The following is a 22,149-nucleotide window of genomic DNA, read 5'->3' on the forward strand; positions in this document are numbered from 1 at the left end:
AGCTATCAGATCAGATCAGATCAGATCAGTCACTCAGTCGTGTCTGACTCTTTGCGACCCCATGAATCGCAGCATGCCAGGCCTCCCTGTCCATCGCCAACTCACGGAGTTCACTCAGACTCACGTCCGTCGAGACAGTGATGCCATCCAGCCATCTCATCCTCTGTCGTCCCCTTCTCCTCTTGCCCCCAGTCCCTCCCAGCATCAGAGTCTTTTCCAATGAGTCAACACTTCACATGAGGTGGCCAAAGTACTGGACTTTCAGCTTTAGCATCATTCCTTCCAAAGAAATCCCAGGGCTGATCTCCTTCAGAATGGACTGGTTGGATCTCCTTGCAGTCCAAGGGACTCTCAAGAGTCTTCTCCAACACCACAGTTCAAAAGCATCAATTCTTCGGTGCTCAGCCTTCTTCACAGTCCAACTCTCATATCCATACATGACCACAGGAAAAACCATAGCCTTGACTAGATGAACCTTTGTTGGCAAAGTAATGTCTCTGCTTTTGAATATGCTATCTAGGTTGGTCATAACTTTCCTTCCAAGGAGTAAGTGTCTTTTAATTTCATGGCTGCAGTCACCATCTGTAGTGATTTTGGAGCCCAGAAAAATAAAGTCTGACACTGTTTCCACTGTTTCCCCATCTATTTCCCATGAAGTGGTGGGACCAGATGCCATGATCTTCGTTTTCTGAATGTTGAGCTTTAAGCCAACTTTTTCACTCTCCACTTTCACTTTCATCAAGAGGCTTTTGAGTTCCTCTTCACTTTCTGCCATAAGGGTGGTATCATCTGCATATCTGAGGTTATTGATATTTCTCCTGGCAATCTTGATTCCAGCTTGTGTTTCTTCCATTCCAGCGTTTCTCATGATGTACTCTGCATAGAAGTTAAATAAGCAGGGTGACAATATACAGCCTTGATGAACTCCTTTTCCTATTTGGAACCAGTCTGTTGTTCCATGTCCAGTTCTAACTGTTGCTTCCTGACCTGCATACAAATTTCTCAAGAAGCAGATCAGGTGGTCTGGTATTCCCATCTCTTTCAGAATTTTCCACAGTTTATTGTGATCCACACAGTCAAAGGCTTTGGCATAGTCAATAAGGCAGAAATAGATGTTTTTCTGGAACTCTCTTGCTTTTTCCATGATCCAGAGGATGTTGGCAATTTGATCTCTGGTTCCTCTGCCTTTTCTAAAATCAGCTTGAACATCTGGAATTTCACAGTTCACATATTGCTGAAGCCTGGCTTGGAGAATTTTGAGCATTACTTTACTAGCATGTGAGATGAGTGCAATTGAGCATTCTTTGGCATTGCCTTTCTTTGGAATGAAAACTGACCTTTTCCAGTCCTGTGGCCACTGCTGAGTTTTCCAAATTTGCTGGCATATTGAGTGCAGCACTTTCACAGCATCATCTTTCAGGATTTGGAATAGCTCAACTGGAATTCCATCACCTCCACTAGCTTTGTTCATAGTGATGCTTTCTAAGGCCCACTTGACATTCCAGGATGTCTGGCTCTAGGTCAGTGATCACACCATCGTGATTATCTGGGTCGTGAAGATCTTTTTTGTACAGTTCTTCTGTGTATTCTTGCCGTCTCTTCTTAATATCTTCTGCTTCTGTTAGGTCCATACCATTTCTGTCCTTTATCGAGCTCATCTTTGCATGAAATGTTCCTTTGGTATCTCTGATTTTCTTGAAGAAATCGCTAGTCTTTCCCATTCTGTTGTTTTCCTCTATTTCTTTGCATTGATTGCTGAAGAAGGCTGTCTTATCTCTCTTTGCTATTCTTTGGAACTCTGCATTCAGATGCTTATATCTTTCCTTTTCTCCTTTGCTTTTCACTTCTCTTCTTTTCACAGCTATTTGTAAGGCCTCCCCAGACAGCCATTTTGCTTTTTTGCATTTCTTTTCCATGGGGATGGTCTTGATCCCTGTCTCCTGTACAATGTCACAAACCTCATTCCATAGTTCGTCAGGCACTCTATCTATCAGATCTATCTGAGCTATCAGGGAAGCCCAAAAATTGAAAGCCAGATAACATCTAATGAAAGGGACTAGTTAAATATTGTTACATATGATGTACTATATGTTGAAGATATTTTAGAATAATATTTAATAGCATAGAAACTAATAATCTGTATGCTGTGCTATAATCTGTATTATTAATATTTTCTATGCTATTAAATATTATTCTAAAGTATTTTCAATAGCTGCAGTACAGTACATCATATGTAGCAATATTTAATTAGTGCCTTTCATTAGATATTATCTGGCTTTTATAAATTAAACAGAAGAGAACGATAAAGTTCAGGTAGTTTCATGGGTTTAAATTTCATTTTTCTTTCACAGAAATAATTACACTTCTCTGGAAGATGAAAACTAATATTTTTTTGCATGCTTGTAAACCAAATACTGTGTAAGATGCCTTGTAGTTTCATATTCATGTAATTTTTAGCTATTTTTAATCCCCAATATTTTAGATAAAGATGTCCATATGCATATGTATTAGACATTTTGTAGTAAGTTAATAGTACATAGAAAATGTTTACCTGAAAAAGTCCTTCAATAATCAATAGAAGACAGTCAAAACTTAGCTTGTATTTCTGTTTTGGCTTTTAAGTATATAATATAATAAGAATGTTTAATGTTTTTGTGCTTTGTTCAGTGTAAAGGGTTTTAGGTCTTCAAATTATATGGTTAATTGGCATTTATAGCTTTGGGAGGAAAAAAAGTGGGTGATTCCCTAATGAATTTTGGGTTTAACGTATATGACTACTGTTATAGATGATTTATAAATCACATTTCAACTTTAAATTATGGCAGATAATTGTCTACTAGGTGAAAATGATTTCCCTTCGCTTAAAATTTCCAACATAACTTTGAGATTTTGCACTTCTAAAGTCTCAGAACAGAACGTCCAGTGATAGAAGGACGAGGAAAGTTTGCAGAGGAAGGGTGAGGGCGGTGCGGCGGTAAGACTGCTTTCACGGAGCTCACTTAGAGTCCTGCCTGCTAGCTCATACAGCCAGCCTGTTTTGAGAAGCGAGGCTGCTGCTTGTAGGGCCTCGTCTGTGTTATCTAACGCAGGGGATGTTTTTGTCTCAGTCACATAGATCAGACAACAACCTGGCAGGACCCCAGGAAGGCCATGCTCTCCCAGATGAACGTCACCGCCCCGACCAGCCCACCGGTGCAGCAGAACATGATGAATTCGGCCTCGGGTGAGTGCAGTGCTGTCGTGAGGGCACGCCACGTGGTGCTTTGGCGAAACTTTCTGTGGAAGACAGTCGTTATTCTTTCAAGGAAACTGGAACATGGGTGATGGTTACTTTCTATCCTCTTGCATGAGAGAAACTTCTTTATTTCAAATAGCCGACTATACCAAACCCTTGTTTAATCATGAATACATAAGGGCCTTGGTGATTGAAAGCCAGCAGTTTTCCAAGTTTCATTTCTGAAGTGAGTGTCTCAGATCCCTAGTTTGGTTAACGTTGACACGCTCATGCTTTATTCTACCGCTTTCTTGTGTCCGAGACCGTAGAGTTGAAGTTTCCCTCTTCCTTTTGTGGGGTGGACGGGAAGCCCCCTCTTAGCGTGAATGTTTGTTCTCCTTTGAGAATAACGGGAAGGGAGCAACTTATAAAACCCCAAAGCACCTTTCTTAGGGCTGGTACGTGCTATTTAACGCATTGCCACCTTTTTCATAGAAGATAAACCTGAGTGTACGTTTTTTTCTGTCTCCTATTTGGCAGTTTACTTAAATTTGCTGTTTTTCTTATCTGTGTAATTGGGAGTAACAATGCCCCTTATTATAGAGAGGAAGACAGTAAAGGAAATAATATACATATAAAGCTTTTATATTACACTTCTAATATGGAGTGGGTACTAAGTAAAGGTTTAGTTCCTTCTTCCCTATGTCAGTTAGATTTTGGATGGCTTCTTTCTTCTTTGTTACATAGGCCCAAGGCCGTAGCTACCCATTATGCATCTTTGTGCATGGTAGGAAAAGGGCTTCCCAGGTTGCGTTAGTGGGTAAAGAACCTCCTGCCAACGCAGGAGACTGAGAGACACAGGTTCAATCCTTGGGCCGGGAAGATCCCCTGGAGGAGGGCACAGAAACCCACTCCAGTATTCTTGCCTGGAGAATGCCCATGGACAGAGGAGCCTGGTGGGCTACAGTCCATGCGGTCACAAAGAGTCGGTCGGACACAGCTGAAGCGACTTAGCACTCATCCCGCCCCCTGCTCGGGGAAGATGCCCCCCAAGCCTGGGGTCGGGGCTTGGAGCCTGTGGGCTGGGCCTCTGACCACGCCCCTGCCCCATGCTTTACCCCCTCGCTGAAGTCCTGGGTCAGGGCACAGATGGCAGCAGCAGTGCCCGTGATGGCCTTCCCCCTCACAGCCCTACCCAGCAGACCGATTGGTGCGATGCTGTTGGAAGCTGCACTGTAGATTTTCTTAAACAGCAGCCTTTGGAAAGGGACTGGTAGAGGTGGAGAGAGGGGTGCAGTTCCTTGTAGGAAAGCTCATGAAACTCAAAGTGTCCTACCCTAGAGGTGATGACAGTGTGTTAGGACGTTCTGCTGTCCCATAACTCCATTCTTGCCTTCGATGGGTTGAACACTTGAAAGAATTCAAGAAAATGAAAATCAAGGCAAGATTCGTGACTGAGCTTTTCTTGTCATAAAGCTTCCATTTTATCTGCGCTTATTTTAATGTCAGCACCTATACTTATCCTCAGAATATGTTTTATATGTGACATTGAAGTTAAACTTTTTTCAAAGGCCAAATATTATGCAAGTATTTATTGACTAGAATTTTTACTTGACAGCTATTTTTTTAATTATCAAATATCCAAATAAAAGTTGTGTAAGCTGCTTTCTATTTATAGTTCAAAGAAGATGATGCTCGTTTTTCATTTTGTCATAATCCAACTAAAACTATACCTGGGAAATTAGTAAGAAATAATTCATTAATTTAACTTTTATCTTGGAAGATCAAGCATTTTGCTTCTATAAGATTGACTATTATACTTTTAGAACATTGGTTTGTTTATGTTTTTCCTATTAAACTTTCTAACAGTAATGGTCTAAGGAAATGAAAATAATTGGAATCAAGTTTATGTTTAAAACCAAAAGGATGTATCAAATTGGTATTAATGGATTTTAGAATATTTGTGTATATTTTTATTTCAGCTCTGTGTTTTGTAAAATATGAAATGTGTTTTTCTGTACTACATAAAAATTACTAGACATGCTTGCTGCTGTGTTAATTAAAGAGGTGACTTAGGGAGGAATGGTTTGAGTCAAGTGGCAGGAGGCACAATTGTAGTGGGTTGGTGTGTTTTTGTGGGGAGGGGCTGGGAGTTGTATGAAGAGAGGCTTAGATGTGGAGAGTTGAAGGCAGGACCTGAAATGGGAAAAGCCACCCCTCAGAGACCTGGGCATGCTGAAGTGGTGGTGTAGTGTGTGCTCTTCTCTGCTTAGTCGCTCGGTCGTGTTCAACTCTTTGCAAGTAGTCCCCAGGCTCCTCTGTCCATGGGATTCTCCAGGCAAGAATACTGGAGTGGGTTCCCTTGCCCTCCTCCAGGGGATCTTCCCAACCCAGGGATCGAACCCAGGTCTCCTGCATGCAGGCGGATTCTTACCATCTGAGCCACCAAGGTGTTAAATAATAACAGGAAGCCCTATTTACATGCCAGGCTTCCTGCTAAGGTCATTTTGTACAATCCCCATAATGGTCATTAAATTAGGCGCTGTTATTAGTCTCACTTCACATTTGAGAAACCTTGAGTGGCTATTTAAAAATGGAAGACTTTGTGTTGTTGCCATGCTTTGGAATGAATGCCATGGGAACTGTAATCTTGCTAACCTCATGTTCATGTATAGTTACAGCCATAATGTCATGTTAATAAGGGTTCAACTCAGGGGCTTCCCCTTCTCCGTCTGAACCGAACTTACGGTGTTTGGTGACTGCATTCTCCACTGAGGTACAGAGCATGATTTCTCGAATAGCTTTAAGAGAAAATGATCTTATCTCTCAGTCAAGGATTTCTCCTAGAGTACAGCAGCAGAAGTGATACTCCTCTGTGCTTGGAAAATAGTCTTTTGAGTTTTCAAAGCCTAGAGCCTGTGAGCAAGAATTGTGAGGATATTTAAATAAATTTTCAGGGTGTTGACAAAGTCGCTAGCCTATTTCCAGTTAAGCAAGGTATCTGCAGACAGTTTTCACCTTGAAGACAATTCCTTCTGAACCTGCTAATCTGAAGCCTTTGTATAAAAGAGAAGGATACACAGCTGTTTTGAAACCCTTTACTGAGTTAATCAAGATAAATGGAGCTTGATTTACATTTTTGTCATTAATTATTTTAACTGGAACTTCCTATTGTTAATCTTTTATAAAAAAGAACTCGCCTCATTCACATATTTGAGTCCAGCTTTGTGTTCTGTTCTAATTATTTCTAATCAGATCACTTTCCTCTATTTTCTCTAGACTCTCTAGGTTTCTGCATAGGTTTTAATGGAACTATATTTTTAGATTTTCTCCAGTTCTAAGATGTTATGAAATCCAGTTTCTTTCACTGGAATTTGGTTTAGCAGGAATGATTAGTTTACTTTTGCATTTTGTGTCTTTTTCACAATATGAGATTGAAATGATGAGTTTTATTGCTAGACTGGAGGTATGTGATTTATAATTGGCTAAATTTCTGTTAGTATTAGTCGCTCAGTCATGTCTGACTCTTTGCGACCGTAGCCCACCAGGCTCCTCTGTCCATGAGATTTTTCCAGGCAAGGATACTGGAGTGGGTTGCCATTTCCCTTCTCCAGGAGATCTTCACAACCCAGGGATCAAACCCAGGTCTCCTGCATTGCAGGCAGATTCTTCACCTCTGAGCCACTGAGAAATCACTTAAAGATGCACCTGGAAAAGGTTCTAGAGGCAAGACTTATTTGATCCTATGAAGAAATTTATATTCTTTTAACTGGCCATTTAATTAGCAAGACAGTGTCAGACTTTATTTTCAGGGGCTCCAAAAATCACCGCAGATGGTGATTGCAGCCATGAAATTAAAAGACGCTTACTCCTTGGAAGGAAAAGTTATGACCAACCTAGATAGCTTATTCAAAAGCAGAGACATTATTTTGCCAACAAAGGTCCGTCTAGTCAAGCCTATGGTTTTTCCAGCGGTCATGTATGGATGTGAGAGTTGGACTGTGAAGAAAGCTGAGCGCCGAAGAATTGATGCTTTTGAACTGTGGTGTTGGAGAAGACTCTTGAGAGTCCCTTGGACTGCAAGGAGAGTCAACCAGTCCATTCTAAAGGAGATCAGCCTTGGGTGTTCATTGGAAGGACTGATGCTAAAGCTGAAACTCCAATTTTTGGGGCACCTCATGCGAAGAGTTGACTCATTGGAAAAGACTCTGATGCTGGGAGGGATTGGGGGCAGAAGGAGAAGGGGACGACAGAGGATGAGATGGCTTGATGGCATCACTGACTCAATGGGCATGAGTTTGAGTGAACTCTGGGAGTTGGTGATGGACGGGGAAGCCTGGCGTGCTGCGATTCACGGGGTTGCAAAGAATCAGACACGACTGAGCAACTGAACTGAACTGACTGAATTAGCCAAGACAGTGAACTTAGTAAAAAGGAATTTGAAATGTGAGGAAAAGAAAATTACAAAATAAGAGGAAATTTGAATAATGAGTAAAATAATTCTACTTTTCTTTACATTAAATATATAATATATACATATATAAAAGTATACACAAACTGTATTCTATTAAATCAATGATTGCCCCTGACAAGTTACATTAAATGTATTATGTTTAAGGCACATTGTTGTCGCTCAGTCGTGTCCGACTCTTTGCAACACCATGGACTGCAGCACGCCAGGCCTCCGTGTCCATCACCAGCTCCCAGAGTTAGCTCAAACTCAGGTCCATTGAGTCGGTGATGCCATTCAAACATCTCATCCTGTCGTCCCCTTCTCTTCCTGCTCTCAGTCTTTCTCAGCATCAGGGTCTTTTCCAGTGAGTCAGCTCTTTGCATCAGGTGGCCAAAGTATTGGAGTTTCAGCTTCAGCATCAGTCCTTCCAATGAATATTCAGGACTGATTTCCTTTAGGATGGACTGGTTTGATCTCCTTGTTGTCCAAGGGACTCTCAAGAGTCTACTCCAACATCACAGTTCAAAAGCATCAAGTCTTTGGTGCTCAGGCTTCTTTATGATCCAACTCTGCTTTTATGCTCCTTGGAAGAAAAGCTATGACAAATGTAAACAGCGTATTAAAAAGAGGTGACAAAGGTCTGCATAGTCAAAGCTGTGGTTTTTCCAGTAGTCATGTATGTATGTGAGACAGAGTGTGTGAGAGCTCCATTTATATGAAGCTTTTTATTAGTAGCTTGTCACCAATGATTCACAAGATTGCTGAATCTTAAAGCTGCAGTATAAAGAAAATATATCCTGTGATAATCCAGAAATAACTTGGTGCCAAAGGACAGGTGACTATTTAGGATTATTAAAAATGGCATAAGCCTTGATTTAAATGATGCAGTGTCAGTGAACCCTCTGTTGTCTGCTTTTTTAAAAACCTACCTTTGATAACAATTTGATAAAATCAAATGTCTTGTTACAGGTACATTTTAAGGAATTCATTATTTTCATGGTTTAAGTCTGGCATTTATTTGACTAATGCCTGAATCTGCCAATACAGCACTTTCTGATTTCCTTGTTACGAAAACCTGCATGGAATTCCTAGGAAATCTGTCAAGATAGGTGGAGAAAATGCCGTCTTGATCGTGGAAGATGATGCATGTTGAAGGAATTTGCTCAGCACCTCCATTGCTGTGGGGGAAACATTGAGAAGCAGGCATAGTGTGTCGTTTGGAGGTGCCTTCATATTTGCCTGTTGTATTACTTCTGCTTTGTGTAATCTCTCAGAGGACCAAATTCCAGATGGGAAAAAGATTGTTACCAAGGAAAATACAAGATAGAGCAGATGTGAAAGGTAACAATAACAGGTAAAAGGTTGATAGTGAGATTTTTAACTTTAAAAAACACAGAAGAGCTAAGGATGTATGGAAAGTACAAAGCTGACCTCAGAGTTTAGGAGTTGCTGATTCCTGCTTCATGTGCTGTAGTTCGCAAGCGTTTAAGCTCTGCTTTTCACCTTTGGAATGAGCTTAGGAGGAGTTTAGAAGGAGGGTTAAAGATCAAGGGCTCTGGGTCAGGCAGACACAGGTTTGAATCCCAGCTCTGTCTCTTAATTGACTATAAGATCTTGGATAAAGGAGGATATTTACTTGTGCCTCATTTCTTCACTTGGAAAATGGAGTGACAATAAAAACAATAACACTGAATTTGTAGGGCTGTGGTGAAGATTAAATGATACAATCTTTATACAAAGTGGGTACATAGAAATTATTATTAACAAAATACAGCGCTTGATATAATATACTGAATAATAAAGTAAATGTGGTTTCATATGATATTTTACAATTTAATCAGTTTACATTACCTGGTAATTACTGTTCAGTTCAGTTCAGTCACTCAGTCATGTCTGACTCTTTGCAACCCCATGGACTGCAGCACGCCAGGCCTCCCTGTCCATCACCAACCCGGGGCTCACTCAAACTCACGTCCACCATCAGTGACGCCATCCAGCCGTCTCATCCTCTGTCGTCCCCTTCTCCTGTCGCCTTCAATCTTCCCCGCATCAGGGGTTTTTCCAGTAAGTCGACTCTTCTCATCAGGTGGCCAAAGTATTGGAGTTTCAGCCTCAGCATCAGACCTTCCAATGAACACCCAGGACTGATCTCCTTTAGGATAGACTGGTTGCATCTCCTTGCAGTCCAATTACTGTTAACTTCATTTTAAATCAGTTTGTTATAATCTTTTACCACACTATCTTTAGGGCTATGTTTACAAGCTTTTTAACACCAAATATACATCATTAGTTCTTATTCAACTCATGTGTTATCTGCTGACTTTTAGAGTCACATAGATTGCCCATTTGGTAAAGAAGTTGTAAGAGTGTTAAATGGAAATACCATTTTTTTCTCATGGGTCAGACTTTTTCCTGATTCTTAAAGCTTTTGATTATTGTAAGGTGGAAATAATCTGCCAACCTGAAGTTGTAATATAGGGAACAAGACTATACTAAAGTATACCAAATGGGAATAAAACTATAATAAAGCCCAACATCGAAGCAGTGAAGTACAGGACAGAGGCAGTGTATCCCAAATAATCTTTTTTAAACCAAAAATAGTGTTTTTTTCTCATCTGCTAATTTTGGTAAATTAAGAAAGATGACCACAGGAAAAGAGAAAAGAGTAAAAAGCAAAAAACATAATAATTCCAAATGAATGTAATCCTTAAGAGACTCAGTTTGTTTTATTCAGTGTCTTGATTTATTTGTTAATTAAGTTCCTGAAAAAATGGTTAATACTATGGAAGCAAGAACCACTTTTTTAATTTAAAAATATGGACCAGTCCATTTCATGTTAATTAAAGTTATCAGTAAACAATATATAGGGATTATGATGGTAAAAATATTTATTTGTGAAATAGAAAAAATAATCCAATTAGAATCTCCAAACGAGTTGCAGATGACAATAGCTTGCAATTATATCTTCAGTATTTAGTTCTTCCGAGTTAGTGTTAGTCGCTCAATCACGTCTGACTCTGCGACCCCGTGGACTGTAGCCCGCCAGGCTCCTCTGTCCATGGGATTCTCCAGGCAAGAATACTGCACTGGGTTGGCACTTTTTAATCTTGATGGTTTCATGACATTGCTGCTGATGAAACATGCCACTCATGTCAGGGCAGCTAATGGCCTGTATGTTACTCTGGTGGTGAGAGCTTCTCACTCCTTCTGCAGTGGGAATCACTCTTGATATTGACTAATTCCATTCATGATTTTTAACTGAAAAGTATTTTCTAAATAATACTAAAGCTCAGAATACCTGAGCAAGGCAGCAACATTTGGCAAATGAAGCAAGGTGTTAGCTTTATTCTGAATTTACTTAGTTACATTTCTGAAATGACTTTCAGACTCCCTCCACACCAAATGTATCAGTGGAACTTTAAATTCAGTTATTCTGGAATCAGGGCATGTGTTTATATATTACTTAACATATTGGCATGTACAATATATGTTGTTCGATTCTTTGCAACCCCACGGACTGTAGCCTGCTATGCTGCTCTGGGTGCCATTTCCTACTCCAGGGGATCTTCTTGACCCAGGGATTGAACTGTATTCATGTATTTAGTTATATGCCCTATTATTTCATACCAGGTAATTCTTTTCTGTCTTCTTTACTTTAGAGGTTATCTTCGAAAGCAAGGGGAGACATACAGAAGCTCAAGATTGCTGAGGTCCCTTGGTGTGATCTTAGGGCATGAATAACAAATATTTTTTAAAATGTATTAAAAGCCTCTTAAGTAATCATTTGGGAAAGTAAAGTTCACTTGAATTCTGAAAGTTACTAAGAATTTGTTGTAAATACTGAGCCTAATGAAAAAAAGGATATAAGCTTATTTTGGTTACTTTAACAGACTAACTTAGAAGAGTGTGAAGATATTGTTAAAGAATATACAGGAAAAAATTGATGCATACCTCTGCTACCAGCTCTTAGTAAAATGAGTTACTAGGAAGTAGTGTTTTAAAATACACGTGTCCATGTTCAGCTTTTCTACAGTGATTATTTGTACAATTTAGGAGACTTTGCTCAGCTTTGGAGTAGAAAGGATAAAAAAGATTAAATTATTTACATTTAAGAACTAAATAAATGCCTGTTTTCGTGTCTTCTTTTGATAAGCATTGCAGTATTACTTCTGCCTTTCCTACTGATTTCTAAATCCTGGCTATTCTCTGCTGTAATAATTTTATGACTCACAAGAGGAATATTTGTGTGAAAGATTAAGATGCTAATTCTTTTAAAATGATATCCATAGACTACCATATATAGCCAGCATCAGTGAAATGAAAACAATCTTGCAACAGTAGAGTTTTTCAAAATAATAATTTTCTTTGGAGTTAAAAAGGTAAAGAGGTGATAAAACTTGAGGTTAAAATTTTACCAACGGTCATTACTTTATTGGAACATTTCTGAGGTCTAAGTAAGCTTGTAGAAAGCTAATCTTTTATAAATTTACATACTAAAGCTATAAAGTTAAAATCTTAAGACTCAAGTTACAGTTAAGAAAGTCTGAAGAGTTTCATGTTGGAAAGTTCTCTGAGCTTGCACTCGGCCTTTTCCTGTGGGAAGTTCACCTGGCTGTAACAGACTAATGGATTTAAAAGTCTTCTTATTCAACCTTGAAACAATTGAATTGTTCACTTTCTAAATTACTCATTCAACAAGTATCAGTTACTCTATACTAGACATTATAATGGCCACTTGGATTATGAAGTCAAGGTAAAATAATTTCTCCCCATGCAACAGTAAATGCATGTTTACTGTTGGGAGACAAACATTGAGCCGAGAAAGCGGGGAGAACGGGTAGATAGAGCTGCAGAGAGCAGAGCAGACATCTGTAAGGTTTGCTCATTCCCGCCACAAATGCTGAATATTGAACGTGTGCAGAGCACGACTCTAAATGTTCTATAAGAATATAGAACAGAAACAAATACACAGTGTAATCAGTTAAAAATGGAAAGGGAAAAATAGTTAAGAATCAGAGAGGGGTTGACTCGGGGATGGAGGGAGATAATCATTTTTAAATAGCTTCTCCAGGATAGTCCTCTGTAATCAGTGATTTTTGAGCAAAGATGCAAATGAACTGAAGAGCCATGCAGATAGCTGGGGAAGGGAATGTTCCATGCCTATCGCAACAGCCATGTCAGAGGTGCTGAGGCACATTTGAAGAACAGCAGGAAGGCCATTGCAGCTGGAACAGCGGTGAAAAGGAGCATGGAAGCCATATTATATAGGGGTTTGTAGGTTTTAAACAGAGCAGGGACATGATCTTGAGTAAGTTTTTAAAAAGAAGGAAGATTAGTTACTGGGCAGTTGCAATAATTCAGGGGAAACAATGGACCAGGGTGTTTGAAGGGAAGTGGTTAGAAGTGACTGGACTCAAAACCTAAATTTTAGTAGTTGGTGCTGCTGCTGCTGCTGCTGCTAAGTCACTTCAGTCATGCAACCCCATAGACGGCAGCCCACCAGGCTCCCCCATCCCTAGGATTCTCCAGGCAAGAACACTGGAGTGGGTTGCCATTTCCTTCTCCAGTGCATGAAAGTGAAAAGTGAAAGTGAAGTCACTCTGTTGTGCCCGACTCTTAGCAACCCCATGGACTGCAGCCCACCAGGCTCCTCCATCCATGGGATTTTCCAGGCAAGAGTACTGGAGTGGGGTGCCATTGCCTTTAGTAGTTGAGTGGGACTTAAGTTTGCGGGAGAAGGGGGAAGGTAAAGGAAGCATTTTGTGAGAGATCACTGAGCCTCAAACCCCCAGCCCCATATGACTTGTGATAGAACGGTGAGGAAGCGAGGCTAAAGACAGTTAAGAAGGCTAGGTCCTGAAAGATTTGGGAGACTTAAAAATTACTCCTTTCTAGGGTTCTTCTCCTATAGAAGGGAAAACCTATGGGTTTCCTGTTTTTATTATCCAGTCATTTCATCTTTGAGACCAGGTTTATTTTATCATAAGCTTATCTTGATCTTATATACAATTTTTTTTGAAGTATGTATATTATTAGCACAAAATGGCAGAACTTCCAAAAAAGGGTTGGAATGACTTTTTCTAAAAGTATCTTTTATAAGCCTGGCCCTCAGTCAAGCACTTTCTCCTTTAAATCCTTTTAGCAATTAGTTGAAGAAGTACTTATATCCATTTTTATAAAAAAAGTGAGCATCAAGCAGATCAGGAATTTGCTCAAGGTTAGAAGGCTAATAATTATAAATATTATTTATATTAATATAATTACTAGTATAAATAATTATTGGATTCAGAATTTGAACCCAGATCTGTCTTGAGTTTAAACCTTTCATAGTTTTTAAAGTGTGCTGTCTCTAAGTTTAATTTCATTTATAATGCATGAAAAAAACCACGCAAGCCATATTAGTTTTCTGAATTATAAATCAGTTCAATTCAGTCCCTCAGTTGTTTCCAATTCTTTGCAACCCCCTTTGGACTGCAGCATTCCAGGCTTCCCTGTCCATCACCAACTCCCGGAGCTTGCTCAAACTCATGTCCATCGAGTCGGAGATGACAGCCAACCCTCTTGTTCTCTGTCGTCCCCGTCTCCTCCTGCCTTCAGTCTTTCCCAGCATCAGAGTCTTTTCCAGTGAGTCAGTTCTTTGCATCAGGTGGCCAAAGTGTTGGAGTTTCAGCTTCAGCATCAGTCCTTCCAATGAATATTCAGGACTGATTTCCTTTAGGATGGACTGGTTTGATGTCCTTGAAGTCCAAGGGACTCTCAAGAGCACAACACCACAGTTCATAGTATTGTAAATCAGTGGTTCTCAATTTGTAATGTGTAAAGGAATCTACTGGGAATATATATATATATATTTTAATGCAGATTCTGATTCTATAGGTCACGTGTAGGATCTGAAATTCTGTATTTCTAACAAGTTTCCAGGAGATGCCAGACAGCTGATTCATGAACTACGCAGATAGACAACTCTAGAATGGTGAACGTAAAACCATAGAAATGTTATTAAAGATCCACTTTGTTATTCCTATTCTTACTTTATTTCTATTTTCAGTGAGAAAACAACAAAAAAAAAACCTTTCCTAAGTACCTATTACATATGAATTACTCCACCATTTCACATGAGAGCTCATTTAGTATAAGAGCACTGCAAAATGTTACCAACTTATTAAAAAAAAAGTCTATGATCTATAAAAGCACAAACTGAGGATCAGAGAGACTGACTTGACCAAGATTAATCCATCATTCTTTTCACAGGTAAGTTCTTAATCATTTCAGCTCAACAAATTTCAGTTGTATTTGGTGGTAGTGCTAAGCCCTAAGAGATATAAACAGCAAAAAGTCAAAGTACTTCTTTAAGACTTAGAGCTTCCTGGAAGACATGCCAGGATGTAGGCAGATAAGTGGAGTTCACTGAGGCATCTGCTAAAATGGGACATGAGCACAGTGGTCGGGGACACAGTTTATGGTAGTGAGTAGAATACAATAACAGTGTTGAAATTCCAATCTAAGCCTTAAAATACATCAGTTCAGTTCAGTTGCTCAGTCATGTCTGACTCTTTGGACTGTAGCACACCAGACCTCCCTGTCCATCACCAACTCCCGGAGCTTACTCAAACTCGTGTCCATTGAGTCAGTGATGCCATCCAACCATCTCATCCTCTGTTGTCCCCTTCTCCTCCCACCTTCAGTCTTCCCCAACATCAGGGTCTTTCCCAGTGAGTCAGTTCTTTGCATCAGGTGACCAAAGTATTGGAGCTTCAGCTTTAGCATCAGTCCTTCCAATGAATATTCAGGACTGATTTCCTTTAGGATGGACTGGTTGGATCTCCTTGCAGTCCAAGGGACTTCCAAGAGTCTTCTCCAACACCACAGTTCAAAAGCATCAATTCTTCAGCGCTCAGCTTTTTTTATGGTCCAACTCTCACATCCATACATGACTACTGGAAAAACCATAACTTTGACTAGACAGACCTTTGTTGGCAAAGTAATGTGTCTGCTTTTTAATATGCTGTCTAGGTTGGTTACAACTTTCCTTCCAAGGAGTAAGCGTCTTTTAATTTCATGGCTACAGTCCTCATCACAGTGATTTTGGAGCCCAAAAAAATGAAGTCTGTCACTGTTTCCACTGTTTCCCATCTATTTGCCATGAAGTGATGGGACCAGATGCCATGATCTTAGTTTTCTGAATGTTGAGCTTTAAGCCAACTTTTTCACTCTCCTCTTTCACTTTAATCAAGAGGCTCTTTAGTTCTTCTTCGCTTATGGGCTAGAGTTTAATCTTACCTTAGCGACCCCATGAACTGCAGCATGCTAGGCTTTCCTGTCCTTCACTGTCTGCCCAAGTTTTCTCAAACTCATGTCCATTGAGTTAAGTCTGCTCTTAACATCAGGGAGCCAAAGTATTGGAGCTTCAGCTTCAGCATCAGTCCTTCCATTGAATGTTCAGGGTTGACTTCTCTTAGGATTGACTGGTTTGATCTCTCTGCTGTCTAAGGGACTTTCAAGGATCTTCTCTAGCACCACAATTCGAAAGCATCAATTCTTTGGCTCTCAGCCTTCTTTATGATCCAACTCTCACATCTGTACCTAACTACTGGAAAAACCATAGCTTTGACTGTATGTTATACAGACTTTTGTCAGCAGAGTGATGTCTCATCTTTTTAATACTGTTTAGGTTTGTCATAGCTTTTCTTCCAAGGAGCAAACGTCTTTTAATTTCATGGCTGCAGTCACCATCCACAGTGATTTTGGATCCCCAAAAATAAAATCCGTTACTTTTTCCATTGTTTCCCCACCTATTTGCAATCAAGTGATGGGACTGGATGCTCTGATCTTAGTTTCTTCATGTTGAACTTTAAGCCAGTTTTTTTGTTAACTTTTCTCTTTCACCTTCATCAAGAGGCTCTTTAGTTTCTCTTTGCTTTCTGCCATGAGGGTGGTGTCATCTGCGTATCTGAGGTTATTGATATTTCACCTGCAGTCTTGATTCCAGCTTGTGCTTCATGCAGCCCAGCATTTCTCATGATGTATTCTGCATACAAGTTAAATAAGCAAAGTGATAATATACAGCCTCGACATACTTATGTCCCAATTTTGAACCAGTCCGTTATTCCATGTCCAGTTCTAATTGTTGCTTGTTGACATACAGGTTTCTCAGGAGGCAGGTACTGTGATCTGGTATCCCCATCTCTTTTAAGAATTTTCCACAGTTTGTTGTGATCCACACGGTCAAAAGGTTTTAGCCTTGTTAATGAAGCAGAAATTGAACGTACCACTCAAAAAACATGGAGAACTCTTTTTTTTTGATTCTAGTGCAAAATGATAAATTCTGAGTTAAACTCACTGTTAAAGAACAAATACAAGATAAGCATCCAAAAAATGAAAAACGTGCAATTTCTATTCACAGGTGGGGAAGAATGTTAGTAGTGGGATGGAAATTAAGAAAAGCTTCACAAAGATAAAACATGAAAATAGGGTAGGATTTCGATGGCTAAAAATCGTGAAGGCTCGGAGGAGACAGGCTGGGGTTTGTGCATTGGGGGTATGTGTGGAGGTGAAAAGTGCATGACTGTGCTGAGTACTGGAAAGACAGGCCATGCCAGGAGGACTCACTTTGAGTGGATTACTAAGTTACTGATGCGCTAGAATCATCTCACCAAAGAAGCGCATGATGCATAGGAGAGGAATGAACCTTTGTGTTTGTAGGCAAAGCCCTCTTGAGGAAGGCGTGTCCACACTGGGGAGGGAAGAGGAAGAGTTGGCTGAGCAACTGAGCAAGGCTGGGCGGGAGAGGAGCCCCTGCGGGAGGTCCTCGGAGAAGGGAGAGGAGTTGGCAGGTCTGAACCACGACGGAGTGAGGAGGGCGTGAGCTGTGGTGGCGACACTAACCCCTCTGCAGTGTCCTCTGTAATGGCTGGCGACAGAGGACCTGGAATAGCCAGTGAAGCCAGGCTCCCAGGGCCTCAGGGAGCTCTGAGTCATAGAGCTGCTTCCTCAGAGGAGGTGTGAGGCAGGATGCTCTTAAGGTACATAAGATGTGTCTGATTAAGGCCAGTTGGGAGGTTACTGCTAAAATTTAGTCATGGAAATACGGAAGTCTACATTTGTTTTATCTGAGGAACAAGGGCAATTGTATTGTAAAGTAAAATCAACTCAAATATGAGGACATGTTTTATGGAGTGTTGGTGTGCACTTGGTGGAGGAGAAAGACTGGTGGTGTCCCTGGGAGAAGTATTAAAGATATAAGAGCCATCTATGTGAATATGACTGAAGCAATGAGATTTCATGAAAGTTCTAGGAGAAGAAATTTTTAAAAACACTCCTTTTGATTAATGTTTGTCATAATTGCAGCGTAGTACTTAAGAGCATGAGTTCTGGAAAGCTAGAACTATCTGGGTTTGGATCCACCCTCTGCCAGTTGCTAGTCTGGGCTAAGTAATCTGGGGCAACTTGTCTGTGGTTTAGTTTGCTCGTCTGTAAAGTGAGGATAATAATAGGACCTATACCATGGGACTGTTAGTTGGCTTAGTATGTGCTTGTAAGGAGCTTAGAACAATGTAGTAATGCAGTTTGTGATTCATCATAAATGTCAGAGACCAGAATTTCAAAACTGAAATTGGTCCAAATTAGATTCTTTTGCAAGATGTATTGCATCTACTTTTTCCAGCTGCTCTTACTTCTTGATAGCCCTGTACTTTGAACCACTAAGTTTTGTTTAATAAACTTTCAGTATCCTGGGTGACATCTGTATTCCTGAGTTGTGGGGCAGGTGAGAGGGAGAGACTGATCATCTGACTTGTGGCAAAATCAGGACTTTCTGGTTTGATTAGACGTTGCAGGTGGTTTGAGTCATTCCTGATGCAAGAGGGTCCTCAGGCAAGAACAGGAAGTTGACTTTGAGTCACCTTCAGTATTATGACATACAATATTTTGTTTGTTTTCAAAATATTACAGGAAGTTAGTGTTTGTTATAGTAGTTTTTCAGCTAGTAGTAGTAAATACTACATAAAAATTTATTTTTCCCAAGGATAAGTAATTCTAATTTATTAATTAATTATAGGCTACTACTCTTTCTTGTTTTTCCTAATTCAAATTTCTCACCCTGTTTACATCTTGTTAAAGTGATGACCTCTTTTTGTTTACCTTCATGATCCAGGGCCTACTTTCTATCTCCTCCTTATCCCCAAAAGACTTGGCTGCGATGGTTAAGCCTAATAGCCTAGCCTTGGAAAACTCCCACACGTTTCCCATGTCTAAGGGTCTGTGTCTCATGTATGCACACATTATCTGCGATGAAAATGTTTGTTGCCCACTTGTACATATTTAGAGGTGATCCATGAGTTTGGAGAAGTTGTTACTATCCTTTAGGGTTGGTGATCCCCTGTAGTGTTCCCCACTCCACCATTTGCCGGTTAAAATGCTTGGTGATCTGCTGATCGAGCCTAGGTCCTGACAGCACGGTGACCGTGTGCGTCAGCCCTCCCTTCCTCTGCCCTCGTCCCAGCCCCTGCCTGCGCCACTCGTATCCGGGTCATCCCATCTTGGCTTGCTTTGTGGTTGAGTCTCCGCCCTAAGGTCACCATCTCAGTGAGCCCCTTCTTAGTCCACATTTCTGAAAGACCATCTCCAGGTTTGGTTTGGCTTTTTGGGGTTTTTTCACTGCGCTTGTCATGAGCCAGCATTGTACTGTACATACCTATCTGTCTTCCTGGCTAGACCATAATCCATGAAGCAGAAACTGTTTTGCTTATTGCTGTATATCCAGTGCCTGGATTAGTACTTGAATATAGTAGGGGCTCAATACATACTTATTGAATAAAAGAGTTTGTTACATCCTTGTACCTTTAATTTCAGTGATACTTAATAATGGAGAAATTGAACTTAACGTAGAAAGGATAAAACAGGATATGTTTCTCTCACAGTCATAAATGAAGAATTTTAATTCGACTTTGTTTTGATTGCATTACTGTCAGCAAACATGGTTTTGTGCCCTTTCTGTGTAGTAGGCGCTGAGCTCGTCAGTAAAATAGAAAACTGCATAATATACGCTTCTCTGTTCAGGTATTTCAGTCTCGCCTGGAAGAAAACACGTATGGACAGTACCGTGTGGTGAGTGTTATGGCATTAGGTATAAAGAAAATATTTTGTTAGCACAGAGAGAGGACTCCTCATTTGAATTGAGAAAATGAAGAGTTCTCAACTAAAAATGGTCTGAAGCTCAGTTAAGAGTAATAATTCCCGTGGATCACACCAGTTTACTTGCCTCCAGAGTCCCTACACTTCGTTACCACCTGGTCATTAGGGGCCAAAAAGAAATGTATCTGGTCTGCTTCTCCAGGATAGTTGTTGGGCCATTTCAGTTTTTTAAAGAAGCATTGCCTTCTGCTTTACCTTGATGGAGGGTGAGCCACTTGCCTCGTCTTACTCTAGCAGAGGTGACTGTGTGCTGCCCCCAGACACGCAGCGCTTGATAGTGTGCTCTGAACTGCCCCGATGCCTAACAGTGGACGACTGTAGTCTCATAAAAGTTAGATGAATTCAGGTAACAGTTACATACCAGCTAAAGAATTGTAAGTAGTTATTTTTTATATCATTGTTTCTCAAAAATGTGTTCCTTGGACCAGCAGCATCAGTGTCATCTGGGCATTTTCAGGCCCAACTGCAAACCTACTGAATTAGAAATTCTAGGGATGGGGCTCAGCTTGCGTTTTATCCTAAGTCATTAAAATATTGCTACTTACATTTGCTTTATTTTATGTACTCCCTATTGGAGAATTTTTAATATTTATGATGCTAAAATCAGGATGTAAATTAACTGAAAAATTTTCTGAATATATTTTGATCCATCCCTGTAGTCTCCTCTTGTAAATCTAGTTTTGTGAGAAGCCCAGATTTCCCCACAGACTTACTGACTTTACTACATTCCAACTCTAGCCCAGATGCTTGAATCAAACTTTGAGTAGCCTGTGCCACTTGATGATTCAGAAGATATGTCACTCTTGCTGTCTCAGCTTCTTACGGTTATTCAGCAGTTAGCTTAGTTTAACACAGTGTTTTAGAAACCTGCATAATCAAGTCACTGAATTTCATCCCAAGAGCATTTAAATCAAAATTCTCTTGTGTGTGAATAAAGCTCAGATCTGTTATTGTTTATTTAGTTCACATTTGAGGTTGAAGATTTTTTTTCTTTTCAGTCTTGTTTTTTCTATTAGAATTCGATTGCAATGCAAAGCTATTTAAAGGTAATGTTTCCTTATCTACTCCTTTGAATTGATCAGTAGCTCTTTCTGTAAAGAGGACATCCTGTTTTAGACAGTCTCTTTACACACATTAAATTTTTGTCTCGTGTTAAATGAACCTAAACATAAAAGCATTCTTTTGTGTTTAGTATATATATTTGATATCAGTTTTCATTCCAATCCCAAGGAAAGGCAATGCCAAAGAATGCTCAAACTACCACACAGTTGCACTCATCTCACATGCTAGTAAAGCAATGCTCAAAAATTCTCCAAGCCAGGCTTCAGCAATACGTGAACCATGAACTTCCAGATGTTCAAGCTGGTTTTAGAAAAGGCAGAGGAACCAGAGATCAAATTGCCAACATCCTCTGAATCATGGAAAAAGCAAGAAGTTCCAGAAAAACATCTATTTCTGCTTTATTGACTATGCCAAAGCCTTTGACTGTGTGGATCACAATAAACTGGAAAATTCTGAAAGAGATGGGAATACCAACCACCTGACCTGCCTCTTGAGAAACCTGTATGCAGGTCAGGAAGCAACAGTTAGAACTGGACATGGAACAACAGACTGGTTCCAAATAGGAAAAGGAGTAAGTCAAGGCTGTTTATTGTCACCCTGCTTATTTAACTTATATACAGAGTATATCATGAGAAACGCTGGGCTGGAAGAAGCACAAGCTGGAATCAAGATTGCCAGGAGAAATATCAATAACCTCAGATATGCAGATGATACCACCCTTATGGCAGAAAGTGAAGAAGAAACTAAAAAGTTTCTTGATGAAAGTGAAAGTGGAGAGTGAAAAAGTTGGCTTAAAGCTCAACATTCAGAAAACGAAGATCATGGCATCTGGTCCCATCACTTCATGGCAAATAGATGGGGAAATAGTGTCAGACTTTATTTTTGAGGGCTCCAAAAATAACCGCAGATGGTGATTGCAGCCATGAAATTAAAAGACGCTTATTCCTTGGAAGGAAAGTTAGGACCAACCTAGATCCTTATTCAAAAGCAGAGACGTTATTTTGCCAACAAAGGTCCGTCTAGTCAAGGCTATAGTTTTTCCAGTGGTCATGTATGGATGTGAGAGTTGGACTGTGAAGAAAGCTGAGCACCAAAGAATTGATGCTTCTGAACTGTGGTGTTGGAGAAGACTCTTGAGAGTCCCTTGGACTGCAAGGAGATCCAGCCAGTCCATTGTGAAGGAGATCAGCCCTGGGATTTCTTTGGAAGGATGATGCTAAAGCTGAAA

The 22,149-nt window shown here is 40.1% G+C and overlaps 1 protein-coding gene across 8 annotated transcripts in view; it reads left to right on the forward strand.

Annotated features, from left to right (window-relative positions):
• YAP1 (Yes1 associated transcriptional regulator) overlaps nt 1-22,149 on the forward strand; it is a 135,201-nt gene that overhangs the window by 61,937 nt on the left and 51,115 nt on the right. For all 8 annotated transcript variants that reach the window (XM_070384322.1, XM_070384327.1, XM_070384325.1 and 5 more), the window contains exon 3: nt 3,108-3,223. In XM_070384322.1, the coding sequence (XP_070240423.1) occupies nt 3,108-3,223 (116 nt within the window). The remainder of the gene's footprint in view (nt 1-3,107; nt 3,224-22,149) is intronic.

Source organism: Bos mutus, chromosome 15 (assembly GCF_027580195.1).
Source record: "Bos mutus isolate GX-2022 chromosome 15, NWIPB_WYAK_1.1, whole genome shotgun sequence".
Lineage (NCBI taxonomy): Eukaryota > Metazoa > Chordata > Mammalia > Artiodactyla > Bovidae > Bos > Bos mutus.